Source organism: Cinclus cinclus, chromosome Z, assembly GCF_963662255.1.
Source record: "Cinclus cinclus chromosome Z, bCinCin1.1, whole genome shotgun sequence".
Classification (NCBI taxonomy): Eukaryota; Metazoa; Chordata; class Aves; order Passeriformes; family Cinclidae; genus Cinclus; species Cinclus cinclus.
Window position 1 is genome coordinate 23765389 of NC_085084.1, and position 22860 is coordinate 23788248.

At 40.0% G+C, this 22860-nt stretch overlaps 1 protein-coding gene across 1 annotated transcript; it reads left to right on the plus strand.

Moving 5' to 3' along the window:
- The first annotated feature begins 419 nt into the window (after window positions 1–419).
- LOC134056915 (3'-5' RNA helicase YTHDC2-like) lies at window positions 420–21119 on the plus strand. Its single transcript, XM_062513873.1, has 23 exons — window positions 420–594; window positions 1771–1861; window positions 2254–2450; window positions 4070–4269; window positions 4929–5095; window positions 7548–7650; window positions 8816–8972; window positions 11133–11240; window positions 12266–12414; window positions 12792–12927; window positions 13272–13398; window positions 14398–14463; window positions 15252–15430; window positions 15602–15698; window positions 15775–15862; window positions 15960–16040; window positions 16970–17052; window positions 17929–18034; window positions 18172–18291; window positions 18636–18908; window positions 19473–19599; window positions 20064–20269; window positions 21084–21119. Exons 1-23 carry the CDS (start codon window positions 420–422, stop codon window positions 21117–21119), a joined length of 3072 nt encoding a protein of 1023 aa, XP_062369857.1.
- Window positions 21120–22860: the final 1741 nt, after the last annotated feature.

Here is a 22860-nt window from a genome sequence, read left to right on the forward strand (position 1 = left end):
CAATACCGCGCCCTGTGCCATGCCCAAGAGATTTGGGTTTAATTTCTATCTCATGTTCTCAGCGTGGAGTCAAACAGCAGGAAAAGACGATCCAAAATCAAGAGCAAGTAGCACTTCACAGGTTGGAGGCGCTGAGGGCCGAGATGACCCCCGCCACACCTATGTTGAATGCCATTCAATTAAATCACGTAATTTATGACCAGACAGGGTACCATTGCCACTCTTTGGTCACGGCCATACACATACGTCAGGCAGGCTTTAACACCCTAACGCGGGAAAAAGGGCCCATTTCCTTCCGTCCGGGGGCGATTCCGGCTGTGGGTGACCCCAGACGCGCCCCGCCCTGCCGCCAGCATCGCCCCGCGGGCCGAGGAGCAACGGGCCCGTATCCGTGCCGGTGTCGAGGCCGTGTGGAGGCCATGTCGCGACACAGGCGGGTCTCGTGCCGGCAGCCCAGCGGGGCCAGGGGGGGCTCGGCTGCCTCCGCCGCGGTGCGCGCCCGGGCCGAGGCCCTCAGGGAGGTCGTCGTGGACGAGGAGGTGGAGATTGCGGTGCAGCTCGCCCTGGAGCGGTTCCGGAGCGGGGACGAGGCGGGTGCGTGGCACAGCCCGGCCTGGGGGGAACCTGCGGGTGTTGGACGGGCGCTGATAGTGGGGCAGGGTGGGGATCCTGTCCCCTCTGCCCGGCCCTGGTGCGGCACAGCTGTGGTGCTGTGTCAGTTCTGGGCTCCTCAGACAGAGAGAGGGACCCACAGGAGGGAGTCCAGCAGGGACCACTGAGATGATGTTATAAGTGTTTGTCACACACACTGACTCAGAGCCAATTGAACATCAACAAGGGGGATTTATTAAGCAAGCGGTAGCAAGCAAAAGCAGCGCTGGGTGGCCGGGAGTTAGCACTCCACCAACGGCGCGCACTTTCCTCTCTCAGTCCTTTGGGTTTTATACCCCTTGTTTCTGGTATACGTGTCCCTTTTGCAATCGTGTCTGCGCTGGCACTGCCTGTTGATAGGGGTCGTACTCTGCTCTCCGGTGGTCGTTGGAATGAAGAAGACTCCTCTTCCCGGCAGAACCTCTGCCTTATCAGTAGATCCTTTTTACACGTTGAACAATGGATACTTAAGTATGGTTAATTAACTCAGCTCAAACTAATCAAGACATTCTTGTGGACTACGGGTGCATGACTTGTGCCCTCTCAGATCTGGTTCTATTCTTGGTTATTTTATCGAACTCTTGGTAGTCCTTCTATTTTAATGAACAATTTTTATGTTGTTTTTATTACAATGAGATGAGATGAGGGGTCCGGAGCATTTCTTATCAGGGGAGGTGTGGGAGCTGGGCCTGTTCAGCCTAGATAAGACTGCGAGGAGATCTCATTAATGCATAAATATATTAATTATTAATATAATTAATGCATAAATATATCCAAGATGAATGCCAGGAGGGCAGTGTGGACTTCTTGGTGACAGGACAAGAAGCAATGGTGTAAATTAAAGCACAAGAAGTTCCATCTCAACACGAGGGAGAAATTCTTTCCACTGAGGGTGGCAGAGCACTGGAACCACAGCCCAGGGAGAGTGTTGAATTTCCCCCTCTGGAGACATCCCAAACCCATCTGCTCCAGGTGACTCTGCCTTGGCAGGGGGGGTTGCACTGGGGGATCTCCCTTCCAATCCTAACAATTCAGCGATTCTGTAACATTAAGATAAGATGCCAAGATTACCGCCTGTTGCATTGATACTGGGTTTTTTATGATTATTTCTTGTTCTAGAGTTGGAATTTCCTTCTAGTTTCACTAGTACTGAAAGAGCATTTGTTCGCCGGCGCTGTCAGTCTCTTGGACTGGTACCTAAAAGCAAAGGGTGAGTTGGGGTACAGCTTTGCATTTTTTGGTGCAGATGAATGGAATTTCATGCCTACTGATAACCTGATTGAAGTTTTCAACATACCCTACTGTGTAGCAAGGAATAGTATTAGAGAAAAAAGTGTAAAAGTAGACATAGAAATAAGTATCTTTTTTCATTGCTGCATGCTTCATTGGAAAAACTTGTAACATGCATTTTGGGATAGCTTGTTTTTATACTTCATGGATTTAATGGGTCCATTAAAGAAGCTTCTCAAAAACCTTTCAAAGTGATCAAAGTGATCTCTGTTTGTTTTTCAAAGGTTTTGCATAGAATCCCATACCTTGACAGATAAAAATTAACCTAGAGTTAAGTTACTTATTCCTAAGATATGTTTTCCTCCCTCACAGAAAAGGAGCCAATCGATACCTGACTGCAAGGAAGAAGGATGTGTCAGAACTGACGCATGCAGTCATGACTTGTGACTTGGCTCTCCGTACAAGACACATTGTTTGGAGTGTAATTGAGAGCTTTCCTGTCACAAATAAGGAACACACAGAACTCCTGCCAAGGTCAGAGCGAGGAAATACCTGTGCTGTTGAATCTGGTATGTTTGGTATGTCTTCTGATTTGGACTTGTCCATCAATGCCAGTGGAAAAAACAACCTGCAGCCCAGGGAAAAAATAAACCTCCTTCTGTTCTGTCCCTTCTCATGTCCTGACGGACACCTTGAAACAAACATGATTTTTCCTTGCTTTTAAGGTCTTCTATAACTGGTGTTGTGAGGAACTTGGGCAGTCATATCATGCATATTGCAATATCTTACCTTGTGCTGAGTTAATTTAGAACCTTTGAGCCAGTTCCAGGCAAATCTTTTTGGAAGCACATTTGTGAAATGTGGCTTCATACAAGTGCTGTGAGGTGGGACTGAAGAGTCAGGGTGTTACCATGATGCCATAAGAACACCCTAATGAGAAAATGAGGTTGGCGGTTCTGCTTATAGAAGTTCGTGTCCTTGATAAATTGGGAAGTTTGGTTTTTGTTTCTTCATCTCTGCAAAATAGATTTGGTCCTTAAGAGACTACTGTCCAGACATCTTGATTTCTAGAATATGAAAGAGTTCAAATGAAAGATAAACACTGAAAGACAAACTCCTAATAAAATGTTGGGGTTTTTTTAAATGCAACGCTTTCATCTAAATTACTGCTTTAGCAGCTACAAGTGGAAGAGTTACGCTGTGTTTCTGTGTGCAGAGGTGGATATAGTGAGCAGAAAACACTTGTACCAATATGCCTTCTTTAATTGCATATTTCTGATACATGATGTGTGTTCTTTAAGTGCTTCCTTTGCTATTTTTTTCAGTTGTTTAATGGGATTGTTTAGTGAGCACAGGGAAGCTATAATAAAGGTACTGAAACACAATGTCTTAGGAATGGAAGGGGTAAGTTAATGAACAGTCTAACATTTGTCTTTCTCTGTTTCTCAAGAATGTGTTTTTAGTTCTCCTGATCTCTTAGTCTGTGTTTGTCTTGGTACAACAGAGCTTGTAGTTTAGTACAGGAAACTGCTAATCACATTAAATACGTATAATTGAGCTTACAGCAAGCTTTTCATTCTTCTGGAAAGTAATTATCAAGGAATTACAGAGTTGCACTTCCAGGGCTGCAGTTGAAGTCTCTGGCTCAGGAGAGGTGCATGTTTTTCAGCTACTTATGACCTGCTTTCTAACACATCACACTATTATGTGGGGTTCAGGACTCTGGATATAGCATGCTTGAATGAGTATGATTTCAGGCAACTTCGTGGAATAGCTTATAGGTTTAACTCTGTAAGTGTGTTTTCTAGGGAAAAGTACAGATGTAAAGCATGGATGCTGATAAAAAGGCCATCAAAATACACCAGGCTGTTTTTCACTGGTTTAGTTTCTCTTTCTCCTTTTGCTCTTGGTAGGCTTTTTTGACTTTTTTGACAATGCTCTGGAAGACTCTGGTTTTGTTCAAAATACCTATGAAAGTAATAACCATTTTGGAAAATGTCTATTTGAAATACTTCAGGAGGATGTGTTGCTATAAGTATGACTTCTAAATGTGTGATGGGCTTGTCACTTTACCCACAGGGATGCATAAAAGTCAGCAACATTAATTCTGAAGAGCAGTTTTTGAGCAGTGATTTTATACGACCTTCCTCTGTATCTGTATAAATAAACTTTTAACTTCTCTTCACAGAAAACAAAGAAGTGAACAAGAGAAGTTGTCGACTTAATGATGGTATCCCCCAGATCCCAGTGAAAAGAGGGGAATCAGAGTTTGATTCCTTCAGGCAATCACTACCAGTTTTTGAAAAACAGGAAGAAATCGTCCAAATAATAAAGGACAATAAAATCGTTTTGATTATAGGAGAGACTGGATCAGGAAAAACTACTCAAGTATGTTTCTTCAATGAAATAAAAAAGATAACTGTATTCATACTAAACTAATGGCAGTTATGTAACATTTGTGATAAAGGGATATTTTTATGACATTTTAAGGCTTTTCTTTTCCTGTATGATTGGAAATCTCGTGTTCCAATTAACTTTCTTGCTTTTGAACCACTAAGCCAGCAGATAGACACTAAAAGCTTAAATGGTTCCTCATGATTTTCTGATGGATACAATTTTTTCATTAAAATAATGCAAAATATGGAAGGGAAGGTGCTGTGATGTTTGTACATACATATGTATGTATATATATATACATATATATATATATATATATATATATATATACTTCTAAGGCTAGATCTGTTCTTAGTACCCAGAGTAACATATTTTTTGTGTTCAAATGAGAGATTATTTGATTATCTGTAGGGCTTTTTTTAAAATAGATTTCGCTGAAGCAGGAGAGACACTGCAGGTTTTTTCTCTAAAACAAACCTAAAGAGGTTATACTTAGAAATTTATTTTCTGCCGATTCAGGTGTGTTTGCAGGGATAGTTCTAATGAAAAGTCTTTTGCAATGTGTAATACTGGGATGAAATGAAATTGTTTCCCTGTGCTAAGAAAGCTGTAACTTTCTCAAAAAGTGAATTTGAACCCCTTCTTTACAGATCCCTCAGTTTATCCTTGATGACTGCTGCAAGAATGGAACTCCCTGTCGTGTGTTTTGTACCCAGCCAAGACGTTTAGCAGCTGTTGCTGCGGCTGAAAGGGTTGCAGCAGAAAGAAAAGAGAAGATTGGCCAGACGATTGGTTACCAGATCCGCTTAGAAAGCAGGTACTAATGGTATTTCTAAGTGTTGATCTTGTGCTGGTATTGTGAATCTTGAGTACATTTGAACTGCAACATCTTTGGTATGCAGCCCATAAATTATAGGTGGCTATGTTATTGCAGGTAAGGAATACTTAAGAACGAACAGGATGACTTTCTTCTTGTGTTTCGCAGGAACATGTAGCAGGTTGTCTTCTCGAACTGAATTTCAAGTGCTTTCTATTGATTTCCTCTGCAGAGTGTGTGCGTGTAAATCCTTGTGTGATTTTCAGATCAAATCTGCACTTTCCTCTCTTTCCCCCCTCGCCTCTTTCCTCTTAACTTGTGTGGATCCAAAAGTTCTCCAAGCTTTGAAGGTAGGTGAGAAGACCAGCATGCTATAACAAATGTTATGTAGTGCGAGTTGATAGGAGTCTTAAAAGGGAAAACAACAAAATTGGAAAGTGGCTGATGAAGCTGAGCATTATTTACCAGTCTAGTTTTGGGCTAAATTTACTCTGCTTCAGCTTTTGTGTTTAAAACATGAAGTGATGTGAAAGTAGAGATTTTGATATCCCTTGATGAGATCAAAGCAGAGCATGAATGGATTGTGTGGGGGTTTTAACATCTTTGCACTGTGTAGCCAGTGACATTTCAGGTAAGGAGCAATGGCTGAGATATGAGTGACCAGAAGATGGCAAAAGGTTGTGTTGCTTGAATGAACAGAGATAGAATATAGCTGATGAAAAGGAATGCACTTGAACAACAAAGTCGCAATAAGAATTCAGATGTCTGTATGAAAGCTCACAAGGCTCTAAGGGATTAGAAGAGCTAGTGAAGATGCACCACAAATAAGATGGATGATTAATGTGTGGAAGTACTATACTGGCAGAAGAACGAGGTCAGATAAAAATGGAAGAACTACTGGAAGTAGTGCAGAAAATCCGAAATCTTTTTCTTGAGAAGAATCAAGACATTTACTCCAGAGAAACACTGAAAGGGAGAGATGACAGTATTTTGAGCTGTGGACAAAAAAGACCTGGAGTGGAGATGTTTAGAAGTGTTTATAGTAACACAGAAGTCTAATGTTTAAAGCTTTCTAAACTGTCTTCCAGAGAAGAGCTGTAGAGTACAGTACAAAGGAACTTTTCAGCTCCTTTAGGATGGCAGTATGGGAGGAAGTAGTGACTTGTAGAAGTAGAATTGCTGCTTTTACTAGGACAGCTAACTCTGCCCCAGGTATAGAATAGTTGCATTTCAGTCCATTTTCACCTCCTGAAAAATCAGAGGATCAGCTGATTACTCTGTGTTTTACTCAGCTGTACTCTATTGGGTTTGCAGGGCAAGGCTTTGGGAGCTGTGGGGAGGCTTCTGTGAGAAGATGCCAGAAGCCTCTCCCATGTCTGATAGAGCTGGTGCTAGCCAAGACAGACCTGCCTCTAGCTGAGGCTGAGCCCATCTGTGATGGTGGTAGTGCCTCTCGGATAGTGGGAAGCAGGGGAGAAAAACCTGCACAATGGAGGCAGCAGTTCAAGGAGAGCAGTGAGGGCATGTGAAAGGAGCAGACAGGAAAGTCAGTGCAGGAGGGGAGGAGGTGCCCCAAATGCCAGAGCAGCCCATGGTGCAGCTCATGGTGCAGCCCATGGTAAGGCAGTTGTGCCCCTGCAGCCTGTGGAGGTCCACGGTGCAGCAGGGACACCCCTGTGCAGTACTCCGTGTTGGAGCAGGTGGATACTTGAAGGAGGCTGTGGTCTGGGAAGTCTGTGCTGAAACGGGCTCCTGGCAGAACCTGTGACCCCATGGAGGTAGCCCACACAAAGCCAGGTTTGCCGTCAGGATTGTGACCCTGTCAGGGTCCCATGCTGAAGCAGGCTGTTCCTGAAGCACTGCACCCTGTGGAAAGGGACCTGTGCTGCAGCACTTCATGAAGAACTGCAGGCCATGGGAAGGACTCACACTGGAGAAGCTCACGAAGGACTGTCGCCCATGGGAGAGACCCATATCTCTTCTTGTCCTTCTCTTGACCCTGTTGTGTTTCCACTCCCTTGCTCATGGAGAGGACAGATGGAGTGGCTGGGTAGGTACTTGGCATCCTACCAGGATCATCCCACCCCATGTAGGCAAATAAAAAGGCTATATCCAAGCATATGCTGAGGAATTGGAACCTGTTTTTCCATATGGAATTTTCTAGTAAATTAAATGACATGCAGAGTTTCTCACAGTTCTGTTTAACTTCCTTATTTATTACAATCTGAATCTTATTTTTTCAATTAATCCGTTGGGGTGCAAACATTAAGAATTGTTAGGAAATTTCTGAGAAAAGGCGTAGTTTAAGAATAAGTGGTGTGCATGAATCTTTTGGGGAGACAACTGTAATTCCTCTTCTGGTGAGCAGCTGTTGTAATTTTTGAGCTGTGGAAAGCTAGCAGCCTTTAAATGGTGCAAAAGTCCTGAGCTGTCTCTGTGATTTGTTCCACAGGGTTTCTCCAAAGACACTGGTAACATTCTGCACTAATGACATGCTCCTTGGCACGCTGATGGCAGGAGACAGCACCCTCTCCACCGTGACTCATGTTATTGTGGTGAGCATCCTGTGGCTTTCATGTGGGTTGGAGCAATACTTTGGAGTATTGCTTTGGAAAATGAGGTCCTTGCTTGTTTTATTTAAATTTGCTGAGCATTTTAGGTGGTTTTGTTTGGTAGACACTGAATCGGTTTTAAAGACTTTCTGAGTCTTTAGAGTAGCATGCATGTTTTGTGGATTTTGGTGTTTTTCTGTGTGTTTTTGTTTTTTTTTTCCTGTAAAAATATCTTATTTAATTTTCATGCCAGTTGTGGAATCGGGAGGAGTTGAGGAGGACAGGAGTGTAAGTTTTTCTGAACTTCCCCTGTCATCAGAAAAGCCTTAGGGAGGCTTACATTGATGTGCTTCAGTGGGATCATGTGAGAATTTCTGTTACCATTGTTTTACCAATACCAGGTTTTCAGTCCATTTGTTTGCCCAGTGTTTTCAAGATAATGTGCAGTCTAATTGCTAGCAAATGATCCAGGTGTGTTCATGTTAACAGTCCAATTGTGAATTTAATGAGTAAGGGGAGCTAGAATGTTTATGGCAAGATTTAAGTAGTGAGGATTAAAATAAATCATGGCAAGTTTAGGTGTCTAGCTGTTTATCAAAGTTAAAAAACATGGGAATGATCTGTGCATTTATGATGTCAAACTGCAAACCTTGTAGATGAGTCCTTGCTTCGTTCATTCGTAGTAGAAAAGAAAACAGAAGAATGACAGATGATTAATCAATTATGTACCTTAATTTATAGGCTTTGCGTATGACTTGTCTCAGCAATCTATGTTTTTTTCTGATTGTGTGGTGTCATACATTTCATTAAATGTTGTCAGTGGTGAAGTGAGAATTCACTAAAATAAGGTTTGTAGGATTTGTGGCTTGTGCCCTTTTCTTGAAAGTGGGCTTCAAATAAAAAATTAGCGAGGTTTCAGATATTCATTTTGGCCTCTGAAGTTGAGGTGTGCACAGATTCAGCACTGCAGTGCACTCAGCTCTGATAAAAGCCTTCTGAAGTTTATTTTTGCTTATGGATAGTTTTTTAAAAAAACTCTATTACTTAAACTATTCTTAGACATTTTAAGGCTTCTCTAGTGTGCCACCTAACAATATATTTTATTTTAAAAAGTAGTTTGTGTTTGTCAGAAGTTTTGATTTTGAATCTATTTTCCCTTTTGTTATAGGATGAAGTACATGAGAGGGATAGGTTTAGCGACTTCTTGCTAATAAAACTGAGAGATGTGCTGCAAAACCAGCCTAATTTAAAGCTAATTATTTCTAGTGCTGCTCTAGATGCAAATCTCTTTATTAGATATTTTGGAAGCTGCCCAGTAATACATAGTAAGTATTTATCTTCACTCTTAAATCTGAGTCTACCTGTCCTGAGACTTACTAAACTGTAGCAAACTATTCTGAGTAAAGGCACATGATGAGTAAGTACACTGAGAGTTACAGGAATCCTGTTCGTTGTTTTTTGAAGTTTCTTGTTTGCAACTGCTTTTTGCACCTAAGTTTGCACCTACTTCAGAGTGAAGTGTTTCAATCACTAGGAGTGTTCTGTAAATGCAGGTTATGTCCTGCCTCTTTCCACTGTTAATTCAAGAGGTAGGATAAGGTTATTGAAGTGCTGTCTTCATGCTGATACAGGACTTCTGAGCTACATGAGTGTGATACATGTTAATACATTCCAGTAGATTCTAAGTCTTGAGGCCTCATGAAGGTTGTTACTGAATAAAACACAGACTGTAAAACTGTACCTCTTCAGTTCAGAAATACAGGCCTAGGCAGATTGGCTTTCATGCTTGAATCACATGATTCTTAGATGTAAAGGAAATCAGTAGCCATTCAAAACTATTTCTCTTAGTTTATGTTCAGGCTTATTTCCTGCAGTTAGATTACATTCAGATGCAAAGAAGTTACCATTATTGCTCTTTTAATTTAATTTGACTAATCTTTCGTAGAGGCAAAATATAGATGTGTGGGAGATGGGGGTTTTGTTTGTGTTGTTTTCTTTTTTTTCCCCATCCTGGGTTGCAGGTTTTCTGTATAGGTGAACTCCTCTGGCACCTTGGCATCCTCTTACTTTTTCAACAACGATGTCCAAGTTTAATGTGTTTTGGAAAGTAGCTTTTAAGATAAATGCTTTATTTGACAATTGGGTGGATTCTCTGAGTATCAGCCTGTTTTAAAAGCATCTCAACAGTTTTAGGAAATGGGTGGGATTGCTTACTGGGTTGTTTTAGCAAATGTTTGGAGAAGGAAACCTCTTTTTCCGTTTTTTTTTTTACAGATAGAAGTGTTTATTTCTAGTCCCCAGCTTTGAATTTCTGCATAGTAAAATTAAGGCTTGCATCTTGTTGGAGACAGGAATCTGGAAATTGCACATGATCCCATATTCTCTGAATTTTTTTTGCAAGGGGCAGCCTCAGGTGTAATTGTTGTGTGGCCTTCCAGTTTTACTCTTTCTGTAGCTTCCTGTTCTTTTAGATCAGGATATTTGTGTTGGAAATTCGGATGGCAATCTCTCCAGTTTACCACAGTGCTTATGCTGCTAATGTGACAGGCCAATAGCAATTGAAATGATGGGATTTTTGATGGGATTTTTTCCTTTTTTTTTTTTTTTTCCTTGGGAATTTAAGAATTAAAAGAAGTGGCTTTGTCTATTAATGTAACAAAAAGGTTTGATTCTCCTCCAGCAATATGGCTGACAAAATCCTGACCACAGAAACCAACATTTTGTGGTTGTGGATTCCTGTAGTTCACAGAGTTTGTGATCATTGTTGGAGGAGTTCCTCTGTGACAGTTTTTAAAAGTATGTGAATTGAGGATTGTTCTTTCTGAAGGAAAATCCTGAGTGATCTAAAGTCATCTTAAGAGACTAGAAAAAAAAAGGTAGGGATTTTAATTGTTCATGCAAAAAGTATCCTTTAATATACACAGATAGGGTCTAGAAAAGAGTCGTGTTGAAAAATAAGTCAGGATAAATTATTAGAAGCTGAAGACCACTGGGATGTCTCATCTGTCAAGAAGTATTCGGTAAAGAAAGCCCAGCTTTGCTAAATTAGTTGAGGTAGTTGAGATAAATCAATATCGTCACATACTTCTCATGAAAAGAAAGTAGTTCAGTACAAAGATGTACTGTCTCCTTGTGCAACCTTGCACAAAGCTATATTCATTGCTTATTAATTAATTGCATTTTAAATCCAGGTGGCAACCTTACATGGTGAGTTCTTGTTTATAACCCTAAACAAAAACGGCTGTTTTCTAATTGAAAAAATTTTGGAGTTAATAATGGTAAATCTTGTGAACATCTCTTGCTCTAGCACATGATAAAATTGAAGAGGTTGATGAGAAACAAGGTGACTTTTTACTTTGGAAATGTTTTGTTTTGTATAATTTTCAGAAAAATAAACTCCAGCAAAGATAATTGAAAAAAAAAATAAATGCTGTAAGTGAAGCTAGTGAATATATAATCTTTGATGGATTTTTTTATACTTTTAGTCCAAGGAAGAGCTTTTGAAGTTAAAGAGATGTTTCTGGAGGACATTTTACGAAGCACTGGGTATACAAACAAAGAGATGGTAAAGTACAAAAATGAGAAGCACCAAGGTTGGTGGACTTCTTAATTGTAAGAGTTGGCAGTGAGAATCATTGATTGAACAAACAATTAACAGGATTATTTTCTGTTAAAATTCTCAAGTCAGGAGGTTAAATGAGATGTGATTAGATGACAGCAAGTATCTTTAAACTCTCAGTATTTACATGATTGAAATAGTTTATGCAATTAAAGAAAAAAAGTCACTTTGATCCAGTGGTTGCATTCTTTTTGCTTTCAGTTAATAAATGTCATATTTTTTATTAATTACTATGGTGTGCAGTTACATGTAATTGGGGTATCTGCCCACATAAACACTGTACCTTTGGGTGTGAATTGAAGTGCAGCTATTAAAGCAGGCAGGATTTTATACACTTCAGTAATATCTTTCACTGCATTCTTCAGGCATGGATGTATTTTTTATAAGTCTTAACACTCTTGAGCTCAACATAATTGGTTTTCAGTTGATTAGGAAGATACTACTTCAGAAGTTTTCCTGGCAATGATAAGCAATGTAAACAATGATCCCATGATTATTTAAGGAAATTTTTTTTAAAAAACGCAAACCCCAAAGCTATAACATACAATCCTAACTGGATATTTATCACAGTGCTCAGCTCTGATCACTGGGGACAGAAAAGTTCAGTTAAGATGCTGGTGTTTTCTACTGTTTCTTCCACTAGTGTACAAAAAAGCGTTGTTACGTGCAGGGAGTGTATCCCTTGTCTTCAGCCTTTCACTTCTAGAGAAAGTTCTGAGCTGAGATTGCTCCTTTGAATGCAGTAGTTTGGAATAATGGAAGCTTGAATGAACCCACCAAAATGGTGGGTTTTGCCTTGTTCGTAGAGCCCTTGTTTGCAGTGGTGCACTTTGGGTACCTTTACACATACCATTTACGTTGGAGTGGTAGTAGCTTTCTAGATTAAATAGAAGAGGTTAAATAGGTTAAACTTTACCTGCTGTAACTATTTTTTTTAGTAGAAAACAATGGATAATAAAAATGACGCAAAACTTTCTTGGGAAATACTTTGCATTCTAGAAGAGAAGCAGAAGAACACTCTCGCTGAGTGGTGTTCAGCTGAAGAAAACACTCACAAACTGGCATCTCGGAGACAAAAATTGATTCCAAAGGCAAATGAAGAGTACAAATGGTTGGATGATGGTGGTGACACAGTATTTAATCAACTCGTAAGTTTTTCTTTTTGTTCGAAGAGATGTTTATATTTGCGTTGTATTGCTAGAATCTGTTTTCTAAAGACAGTGCAGTAGAGTCTCTCAGAATATTAACGTATTATAAAGATTACTTTATTAGGATGAACTGCTCTAGCTGAAGTGTGCTTTTTAATTATGGTCGTTGTACACAACATTTTCTTAGATCAAATGGCTTGACTGCCATTGTGGGAGTACTTGCATATGACTCAATCAGTGTATTAACTGATACCTGAGTGCTGGATTTCTGATTGCTGCTGGGAAAACTAACCATTCAAATTCTTTGTGGGTAATGTATGAGAATAAAGAAAACTCTTGGAAGAGATTAATCTTTCAATATTGTTTTCTGTCTTCAGATGGAGAAAGATGTGAATTGCCTTGAACCATGGATAGTAAAAGAAATGGATTCCTGTCTTTCTGACATCTGGTTACATAAAGATATTGATTCCTTTGCTCACGTGTTCCATCTTATTTTAACTGAAAATGTCAGTGGTAAGTTTCCTGTGTTATTACGCAAGAAAACAAGGAACTTCAAATTTATGGCTACTTTTATCTCCAGTTTCAGATGTTGTTACCTTTGCTTTTTGATGCCTACTGAAAAAATGAATAGGCTAGCAGAATTAAAAAATTGTTTAGTTAGTTTTGAAATATTGACAGAAGTGTGTTTCTAAAACAGTGTGGAATTCACATGAACTGACTGCAGAGATAAAGTGAGGAAACAAATTCCCTGTGGGCTGGAATTTTAAAGCGATATTTGTACTATACTTAGATGAAGAAATAACATTTCTATTTGGTTTGCTGATTTTTTTTTTTTAATTTTTTTTTTTACATCTCAGTTGATTATAGGCACAGTGAAACCGGTGCAACTGCTCTGATGATTTCTTCAGGGAGAGGCTTTTTGAGTCAAATAGAACAGCTGATCAGCATGGGAGCAAGTATCCACTTCAAATCATCCAATGGCTGGTAAAAACAAACAGAAAATCCAAAAGATACATTTATTTGTCAATATAGGAGAACGAACTAAACTTCTATAACATCTAAGTTAATTTGCTAACTTATCACACTGCTGTAAGACCTATAGATTTTGACAGCCCAAAGAGTTTGTAGCTCCTGTTAATCACACTGTTTTCTGTACATGGTCTTGATTATGGGCTATAAACCTTGTTTCAATAGGTTTTATTAAAGACACTGGTCAGCAGAAATACTGTAATCTGCTGAATTGAACCAAAATGTTTGGCAATTCTTATTTTCATGGAGTTAACCTATATCAGAAGATCTTTGTGTTATATTTCTAAATATGTTGTAGCATGTAAAAATATTTGTGAATCTGTAAAAACTCAAGTTTTGTGATTGTGAAGTATGTCTTCCTATAAACAGGGGAAATAATTAAATAATAATTAAAAGAAGTAAATAATTGTCATATGGAAGGATGAGAATCAGGATACCAGGGGTCTGATATTTGGTGTACTAACACTTGAAAAACTTAGGAAGGAATGCGGTTTAAAGGTGAAACTGTGAATGCATTGTGAGCAGGATAGCTTCTGAAAGACATGAAACAGCCCAATGGTTTCCCACATTTTGATGAAGAACACTGGGGTGTGCCTTTTGGGGAATGACTTGAAGGGTGCTGCAAACTGGCAGGTCTGATCTCTGCACTTGCGGGCTTTTTAAGAGTGGCACATTTTCCCTCCTCATTTCTTTGTGCATGTTTGCAGGTACTCGTGTATAAAACTAACATTCTTTTGTGGTAAAGAACTGCAGTTATCTAAAAATCAGATAGCTGTTAATACCTATTCAAGCCCATTCATATGGGAAGTTGTATATCCATCAGTAGCAGTACTGATAACAGTACAGAAATGGATACAAAAGTCTGGTGTCAGTTGTCTCCTCGGCTGATGTGCTATGCATATTCATCTTCTGAAGTGAAAAATCTAATAAAAATACCTGTGCAACTCTCTTCAGGATGGCTGTGGACTGGGCTAGGCATTTTGGACAAACAGAGGTTATTGATCTATTGGAATCCTACAGGTAAGCTGTAACTACTTTGCAGAAAGAATTGTATAGCATGGTGAAGGGAAATTTGAGTTTTGTATTCGTTTAATCAGAACAGGTTTTAGTTTTTCATGCTGTAAAATCTGGACTAAATAGCAATACCTTTTTTTTTTTGAGAATAGGAGCATTTCAAAAACAAACAGCAAAAAAGTTTGTACTCAGTATCATTGCTTGTGTTTGCACAACTTGCAGATTCTGTACTGTGTACCATTTATTTTCACATGTGTACTTTGGAAACAAATATGTCATGTTTTTATCTGTATATTGTTTATACACTATAGAAATATTAAAGAAAATTCTTAGAAGTAACAGGTACATTAGGCTATTAAAGAATGATTTTTTTCTTAACTTACAGTTATCACAGTTGAGGTAAATAATCTTTGTAAAGATTATATTTATTATAATTTCTGTTGGTGTAGTTTTTGCAAGTGGGAAATTTTTGGGGAATATGTATCTGTTAAAAAATTTTTCTTGAACGGATTAAAAATGAGAAGTATCTTTATACTTTCATTTGCTTATGGTTGTGTTTCAATAAAGTTTAAGAAAACTAAAGTTAACACTAAAAAAATGAAGTGGCATGCTTTGTTATGTTAACATTTAAATCAGTGAACAGCAATAGTGTGGTGATTTCTCTTCTGCTACACTTAAAAATTAGAATTTGTGGCCAATAGTCATGTTGGTCTTGGTCTAAGTTTGAGCTGATGGCTGAATGCAAACCCGAAGAGGGCAGCCTTGACTCTGCTCTGTGTTTTTTTCTATTACAGTGCTTCATTCGGATTTGGAAATCTGGATGAAAGTTCCCTGGTCCAAAACAGCGGTAGTGACCTTAGAGCAGAGGACAGAGAGCTACTGACAGCTTATCATCACAGTTTTGATGATGAAAAAGTGGATCTGGATCTGATAATGCACTTACTTCACACCATCTGTCATAGTTGTGGTGCAGGTGGGTAAATACCCACACTCCCAGTGAATTGTGGGTTAGGCTTCTGATGAATCATGCTCTGTTTTCAGAAATCCCCAAAAGTTAGGACCTTCTGAGTTAGTGCTAGTCTACATGGTATGACATACGCTTGAATTTTCTGTTTAACGTTGCAAACCCACTTCCATTTTTTAGGAGCAATTTTAATATTTCTTCCTGGATACGATGAGATAGTGAGCCTGAGGGATCGCATTCTTTTTGATGACAAAAAATTTGCTGATAATGCTCACAGGTAAAACCTTTCATTTCTGTGGCTTTTCATTGCTTCTTTTAAGGATCCTCAAAATGTGCTTTTTGTCTTGCGTTAGATACCGAGTTTTCTTGCTTCATTCAAGTGTGCAGACTTTGGATCAGAAGAAAGTGCTTGAAACTCCACCTTCTGGCATCCGCAAAATTGCAAGTAGCAGAGGACTTTGTCAGATGCTACAATGATCTGTTTTGCCTTTGCTTTTACAGTTACTATAGTTTTGGTTTTGATTTTCTTTCATTGCAGATTCTTTCTACTAATATTGCAGAAACAAGCATAACGGTCAGTGATGTTGTGTTTGTCATTGACTCAGGCAAGGTGAAAGAGGTATGATTGCCTTAGTTTTTCCTAGGATGATTCTAAAACACATGGTGCGTAAATTTTGGAGCACTTCTGGTTTTTCAGCTTTACAGTAGGCTGAGAGCTGGTGCCTGTCAGGCAACAGACCTCACTGAAAACTTTCAACATCCATTAGTTTTAAGACAAATACTGTGAATAGCTGTCTACTTAAACTGGTATAAAAAACCTGTAAAAGCTAATGTAGGTTGATGTGTTGAAGTATCTTTGTCTTTTTCTAATTTAGTATTTCTCTTGGATTTTTAAAACAAGTCTTCAGTTTAGGCCACCACCTTCCTGAGACCACTGGGAGTTCTTTTTGTCCTACTATTGTATCAAGTCCAAAAATAATCCATTAAATTTTTGCGCACTTTTTTGATGTGTTGAGTGCTCCTACATTATTTGTTCAAGCAAAGTGAGACACCATAATGATTTTAAGGCAATTTAAGATCTAGTGAATGGCTTCAAAAATAAAATTGGATTTCAGGGGTGGTATGCACACCAAATTTCTGAATTTCAATAAATCAAACTCTTTTTTTGTAATTTTACATCAGTCTAAGAAAATAAGTAGGTAATTTCCAAGTGAGACAAAAAGGAAAACTTGATTCAGTACAATAATGTATTTTTGCTTGCTTTGTAATGTCTCAGAACACAGATCTGACATATCATTTACTGACTTGCAGTTACCTATTGACTAGAAAAAAATTAATTTCAAAAACTGTGTAGCACAAAGACACGGCAAAGTAGAAACCATCATAAATTCGCTTGAAACTGAGAAGATACCTTTGTGCCAGGAGCTGCTGTGTATATTACTGTTTCATACTTTTTAGTTCTGTTGGTAATCCAAATAACTAACTGTAACTTTTATTTCGTGTACCCTATTCAGTCTGGGGTTTATTTTCCTTTCTTTGTTTTTATAGATGTCTTTTGATCCACGGAGTCGTGTTACAATGCTAAAAATGGGGTGGATTTCAAAAGCCAGCGCTATCCAGAGGAAAGGAAGGTAATGCCTCATACTGGTTTTCATTTTGCAGATAACCAGCATCCTGTATGTTAAGAATAAAGGCACACAACATAATAACTGTTTCTAGCCTAGTCTAGTAGCATGGACAGTGGCCAACACTGCAGACGAGTAGGGGTCAGTATGTATTTCCTTGGATTCATTTCCCAAATTGTAGAAAAGTAATGCTGAGACATTTCCCAAAGTTCTAGGTTATTTTCCCTCCATTAATTCGCTCTCCTTCCTCTTTCTCCCATGTAGCAACAGCAGTCTGTGTGCAGAGGACTGCATATTTCACTTTGTCCAAACTATCCATGACTTAACAGGCCATGATCATATTCTTCCTAACACTGTGGGTGAGGGCTCAGAGTTTTATTTAGCAACAAATGTCTGTTTAATCAACCAAATTGGCATTAAGATACAGGTATATGTGCATGAATGTGAAAATTTGCTGTCTCTGTCCATTCACTCACAAGTTATTTAATCTTTATTTTACCTTTTACTCCAAGGGTCACTTCTGTTTGGGGGATGTGAGGGGAAAAAATGAAGTTTGGAACTTAAATTCCTTACAGCAAGGGATGATTGAGATTTGGACTGGTCTTAGGTTAGCAAAAACAGCACTTCACTTAGATAAGCCTTGTTTTTCCTTCTCCACATTTCTCAGTCTTGAGTTAAAATTACAGTAAAAAATTGCCAGACTCTCAAAAATAATCCATGATTGGAAAACTCTCGCTTTGTGTGTGACTTACACTTAACAACTCTTTCTTCAGAACAGCTTCTACTTTTCCATTCTAAGTTTCTGTGTCTGTTTGTTGGCTTTTAGTTTTGTTTTCAGAAAGAAATCCTGATTTTCATAACTTCCTGTATTTTATTTTCAAGGGCTGGGCGCTGTCAGCCTGGAGTCTGTTTTCGTCTCTTCAGCAGGCTCCGATTTCAGAATATGTTAGAATTTCAGTCTCCAGAGCTTCTAAGAATTCCACTTCAGGTGAATGTTCAGTTAGAAATAATAACTTTAAAAAATGTAATGTTATCAAACCATACTATTAAATGCAACAAATTGTGGGTTTTTGGGGTTATTTCCAACTCCTGGTAATATTTTATGTTCCACCTTTTAACTTGCAGGAGATTTGTTTGTACACAAAACTTCTGGCTCCAACTAATTGTCCAGTTATAGACTTTCTTATGAGAGCTCCTGATCCTCCACCTGCTGTAACTGTGAGAAATGCTGTACATATGCTTAAGGTCAGAAATGGAATAGGTTTATATGGGTATTGTGATGTAGCAGCAGTCTATCTTACTGGCTTCAGTTTGTACTGGAGCTGTTTTCAATTACTTAAGGATGTTTTGATTTTTTGTTTATTGTCTGTTTTCATTTTGTGTGGGGGGATGTGTTCTTCCATATCAAGGGAAGAGAGTGCTTCAAAGTCTTGTCTCTGTTAATTTGACTTGTTTTTTAAGAGTTTGGGAACAAGTCTAATTAATGTCCAGTAGTCACATTCTTTTTGCTTTCACTGTAAATTTATTTTGTCCACTGTCCCCAACCCCCTCGCCTTTGTTTGTTTCTTTGTTTGTTTGTTTATAAACAGACCATAGATGCCATGGACCCTTGGGAAGATCTCACTGAGCTTGGTTATCATCTCACTGAATTACCTGTAGAGCCACACCTCGGTAAAATGGTGTTGTATGCTGTAGTTCTGAAGTGCCTGGATCCTGTTCTGACCATTGCCTGTGCTCTTGCCTGCCAAGACCCTTTTGTGCTGCCCATGCTGGCCTCCCAAAAGCGTGCAGCCATGCTGTGCAGGAAGCGTTTTGCTGCAGGGACGTTCAGTGACCACATGGCCCTGCTCAGGGCTTTCCAGGTAATATTTCATTTCAGAGAGAACTAATCACAGTAGATCACCCAATTGAGGCAAATAACGTACCAGTCTACTTGAATATAGAGTGGTGGACTGTGATTAAGTCCTTGGAGAAGAGTTCATTTTTGCCTAGTGGCTTTCCTGTTTATTGGACTCCTAAATTCGTGAAGGAACACTTTTTGTGGTATGTTTTGTTTGTATTTTCAAGCCTTACAAAATTATGAATGTTCCAACAAGCTGCTCTTTACATCCTACTACAATGAGACCTTCAAATAACCATCTTAATGTAATGATATTTATTAAATTAGATGAATTTATTAAATTATTATTCAATAATTAATATGATTAATTTATTAAATTAATCATTCTGACTTGACATAATGGCTATTGCAGTGAATGGGAAAAGAGAATCTAATTCTTGAACAGAAACAAATAATCTAGTTTGATGCATTTACTTTAGAGTGGATTTTGTGTAAATTTTATTGACATAAATGTAAATTGTCTTTAAAAATGCAGTTTTTAGTAGTAGTTTATAAAATTAATAGGCAAATGTAAAAACATTTTCAGGCTTGGCAGAAGGCACGCAGTGACGGCTGGGAGAGAACCTTCTGTGAAAAGAACTTCCTATCCCAAGCCACAATGGAAATCATCGTAGGAATGAGAACACAGTTGCTTGGCCAGCTTAGAGCCTCAGGTAAAGAACTTGGAAAAAATGTTGACCTTATTTTAAAGTCAAGCTAATAGGAATTGTAAAAAGCCATGTTCGCCGTTGTAATCTTCTTCACTTAATTTGAAACACGCCTTCATGTGTGCATTCAGGGTATGGTGTAGATGTGGAAGTGTGGCTGATCTAACTGAGAGCACCCTCATCTCTACATGCCACTGCATTTCACTGTTAATTTCTTTGGATCTTGATGTTTTAATAAATTATTCCCATAGGAAATACGTTTGTATTGTAGAAAAGAATTGTATTCTGTGTTAGTATGAAACCCCTTATCAGGAAGGATTTCAGTGTAATGGTTTCTTCTTGGTGCTGTTGAGGTTGGCAGTAGTGAAAAATGCAACAAGTAAGTTGTTCATTTTGCCTTTATTTTCAAACTCCTTTTGGGAAACAAATGCAAACTCACATGGGACTGTTTTGTCCTGTTCTTTTGTCAGGTTTTGTGAGAGCCAGAGGAGGAGCTGATATTAGAGATGTCAATACTAACTCTGAGAACTGGGCTGTAATTAAAGCTGCCTTAGTGGCTGGCATGTATCCCAATCTTGTTCATATAGACAGAGAAAGCCTGGTGTTGACTGAACCAAAGGAGAAGAAAGTGCGATTTCATCCTACCTCTGTTCTTGGTCAGTCTCAGTATAAAAAGGTAAAATCACTTTGAACTTACAGTTCACAAAAAAGAGCACTAAAATCTATCACAGCTTTTAAAAATGTCTTTTTCCTAGTTGTTAGTACTTTAAAAGCAGCATGGGCATTTAATACTTCAGCTTTAGAAAATACTCTTCTAATCAGCTGATAGAATTGGAGTTGATTCATTTTTCCATTGTTTCAATCAGTCCTTTCTCTAGATGGAGCAAGGCAAAATGGCAAAAAACCTGTCCCTAGTTACAAAATTGTTTGAAAGATATAATGATCCCTACTCTTAAAAGCAAGAAGTTCTGCTCTGAAACTTTTTTTAACATTTCTTTTTAAAGCAAAAGACTTTGTTTTGTCGTGGTAGTATAATTTGTGAATCTGGCTGAACTCTCTCACACTTCTTACTTTGCATGTATATTTTTATATGTATATAATTATACATGTAGTTATTTCTTAAAATACAGAATCACGCAATGGTTTGTGTTGGAATGGACCTTAAAGGTTATCTCATTCCAAGCCCCTGCTTGGGGGTTGTGGTTGGATTAGTCCATAGTTATCCCCAGACACTTTATCTTTAAAGTGAATTAAGACTGGTTTTTGCAGCCACCAATTCCAACTTTTCCTTTTGTGAAATGATGCTGTAGTGATTGTTCCAGAGTAGCCACTTTTCTAGATGTATTCAGTCATGGGTTTCATTATCTGGAAAGCATTAGCAGTTATGTCTTGTGTTGCTTTGTATTTTCTGGTTCACACTTGGCTGCTCTGTTTTCCTTTCCTGTGGATCTTGCTGTCGCTCCTGCTGCCTTTGTTGCATCTTTTAACAGGAATCGCAGTGTACAAAGGAGGTGATGCTGCTTTAGATTAAAAGTTTTATTTCCTGTTTTGTTTCTTTTGGCAGATGTTGAAACGGGTCGCCTAAACAAGAAGGGTATTTCTGGGTGAGAGGAAAGCTGTGTGCTAATGTCTATACAAAATGGACCGGTGTGGCCCCGGTGCTCTCCGAGCTCCAAGCTGCGCTCCGGGCCGGGGATGGGGCGGGCTGGGAACCGACGGACAAGCCGGGGGAGGGGAGAGAGGCCTAGGAGAGAGGGGAGATCGTGGGAGAGGGAGGAGTGATTGGGAGAGATGCCGGGAGAGGAAGAAAACCACTGGCTACAGCCCGGGAAAGGATGGAACCTGGAACAAGGAGTAGCTCGCGACCGGGGGAAACCCGAGAGAGGGGGGAGAGCCCGGGACACGGGGCAGAACCTGGGAACGGGGGAAGAGCCCGAGAGAGGTGGGAGCCTGGTAGAGCGGAGAGAGTCTGGGAAAGCTCTGGGAGAGGACAGCCCAGCGGCGGGAGCCCAGGAGCGGGGGCTCCTGCAGCCGGACCGGGAATGGGCGCGGGTCAGTGCGTTCGGGAGAGCGCGGCTGCGGGGACGGAGCCGGAGCCGGAACACGTGGAAAGCCACTGCTCGGCAGCCCCGGCGGCACTGAGAGCACAGCCCTGCCCGGGGAGGCAGCGCCATGGGCACCGCTCGGGTTCCCAGTGAGGCGATGGCACCGCTCGGGTTCGCCGCCGTATCCGCGGCAGCTCAGAGCATCGGTCCCTCCTCGGGCCCAAGGGTCACCTGCGCCAGGTGCGCCAGAGCATCGCCTCTGTCTTGAGAACGCACAACGAGCAGGGCCAGGAAGGGACTGCTGATCCCCACTGGTGACAGGGAAAAAAGAGCAAGGAATCTTCCATGGAAGAATACATGGAATAGGAGTGAGGTGTCCCCGTGGAATGCGTTAGGATGCCCTCACAAAGATACTACCGCTCTTGGCTCAGAACATGGAAAAGAAGTGGGGAGACATAAATCAGGAGCTGGTTGCAATGTCCACGGAGCAGTTATCTGGATAAAATGCTGCACAACTGCTGGATAGCTTTACGGATGACTAATTGCCGCTTGCCAACTAATCTGGACTTGTTAGGGGCAGCCTAGTTATCTCTCAAAAATGACTCTGGAGCCATGATTAAGAAAATTCTGAAGAAAGGCTTATAGACCTACATTTTAATGCAGTTGCTTTGGGCTTGATAAATCTGCTTTTCTGTCTTGATTTTCCTAAGGGTTTGTGTTGGCTTTTTTACATGCATGCATGCAAAATTTGAGGATCTAAGGTAAAGTCCTTCTATAGGGAACAGGCAAGAGACTGGCCTTGGGTCAGCAATATGTCAGCAGGAGACAGCTGAGCCATTATTACTGAGAGGAAGAACAGCCCTGCAACAGAGGTGTGAGGCGGCTGATATTCACTAGAACCACCTTAGGTTATTAGGCGATCCTTAGGCAGGATCAGTTAGAAGGTACTGACGAGTGAGGGGTCTAATCTTTCAGTGCGGCATTGTGTGGACTTTGGGATCACTGCACCATTCCAAATAGGTTCCCTTTGCAGCAGAAGAGGCTTCCATCTGCTGCCTCTGCCAGAAGCACTGAGATGGACAGAGTAAGCAAGGCTTGGTCAGCTTGCAGAGGGGCTGCAGCAAAACCAAACAAGCTCATGGCCTGATCCCAGAACAGGCCAAGCATCCATGTCCCTGCTGGCAACACGAGAAGGCGCTTCACACCTTAAAGGCCACTTAAC

Coding starts and splice junctions, on each gene's coding strand:
- LOC134056915 (XM_062513873.1), top strand. CDS start 420: ATGTCGCGACACAGGCGGGTCTCGTGCCGGCAGCCCAGCGGGGCCAGG. Junction 14,464..15,251: donor GATCTATTGGAATCCTACAG/GTAAGCTGTAAC, acceptor TTTCTATTACAG/TGCTTCATTCGGATTTGGAA. Junction 18,292..18,635: donor ATGCTGTACATATGCTTAAG/GTCAGAAATGGA, acceptor GTTTATAAACAG/ACCATAGATGCCATGGACCC.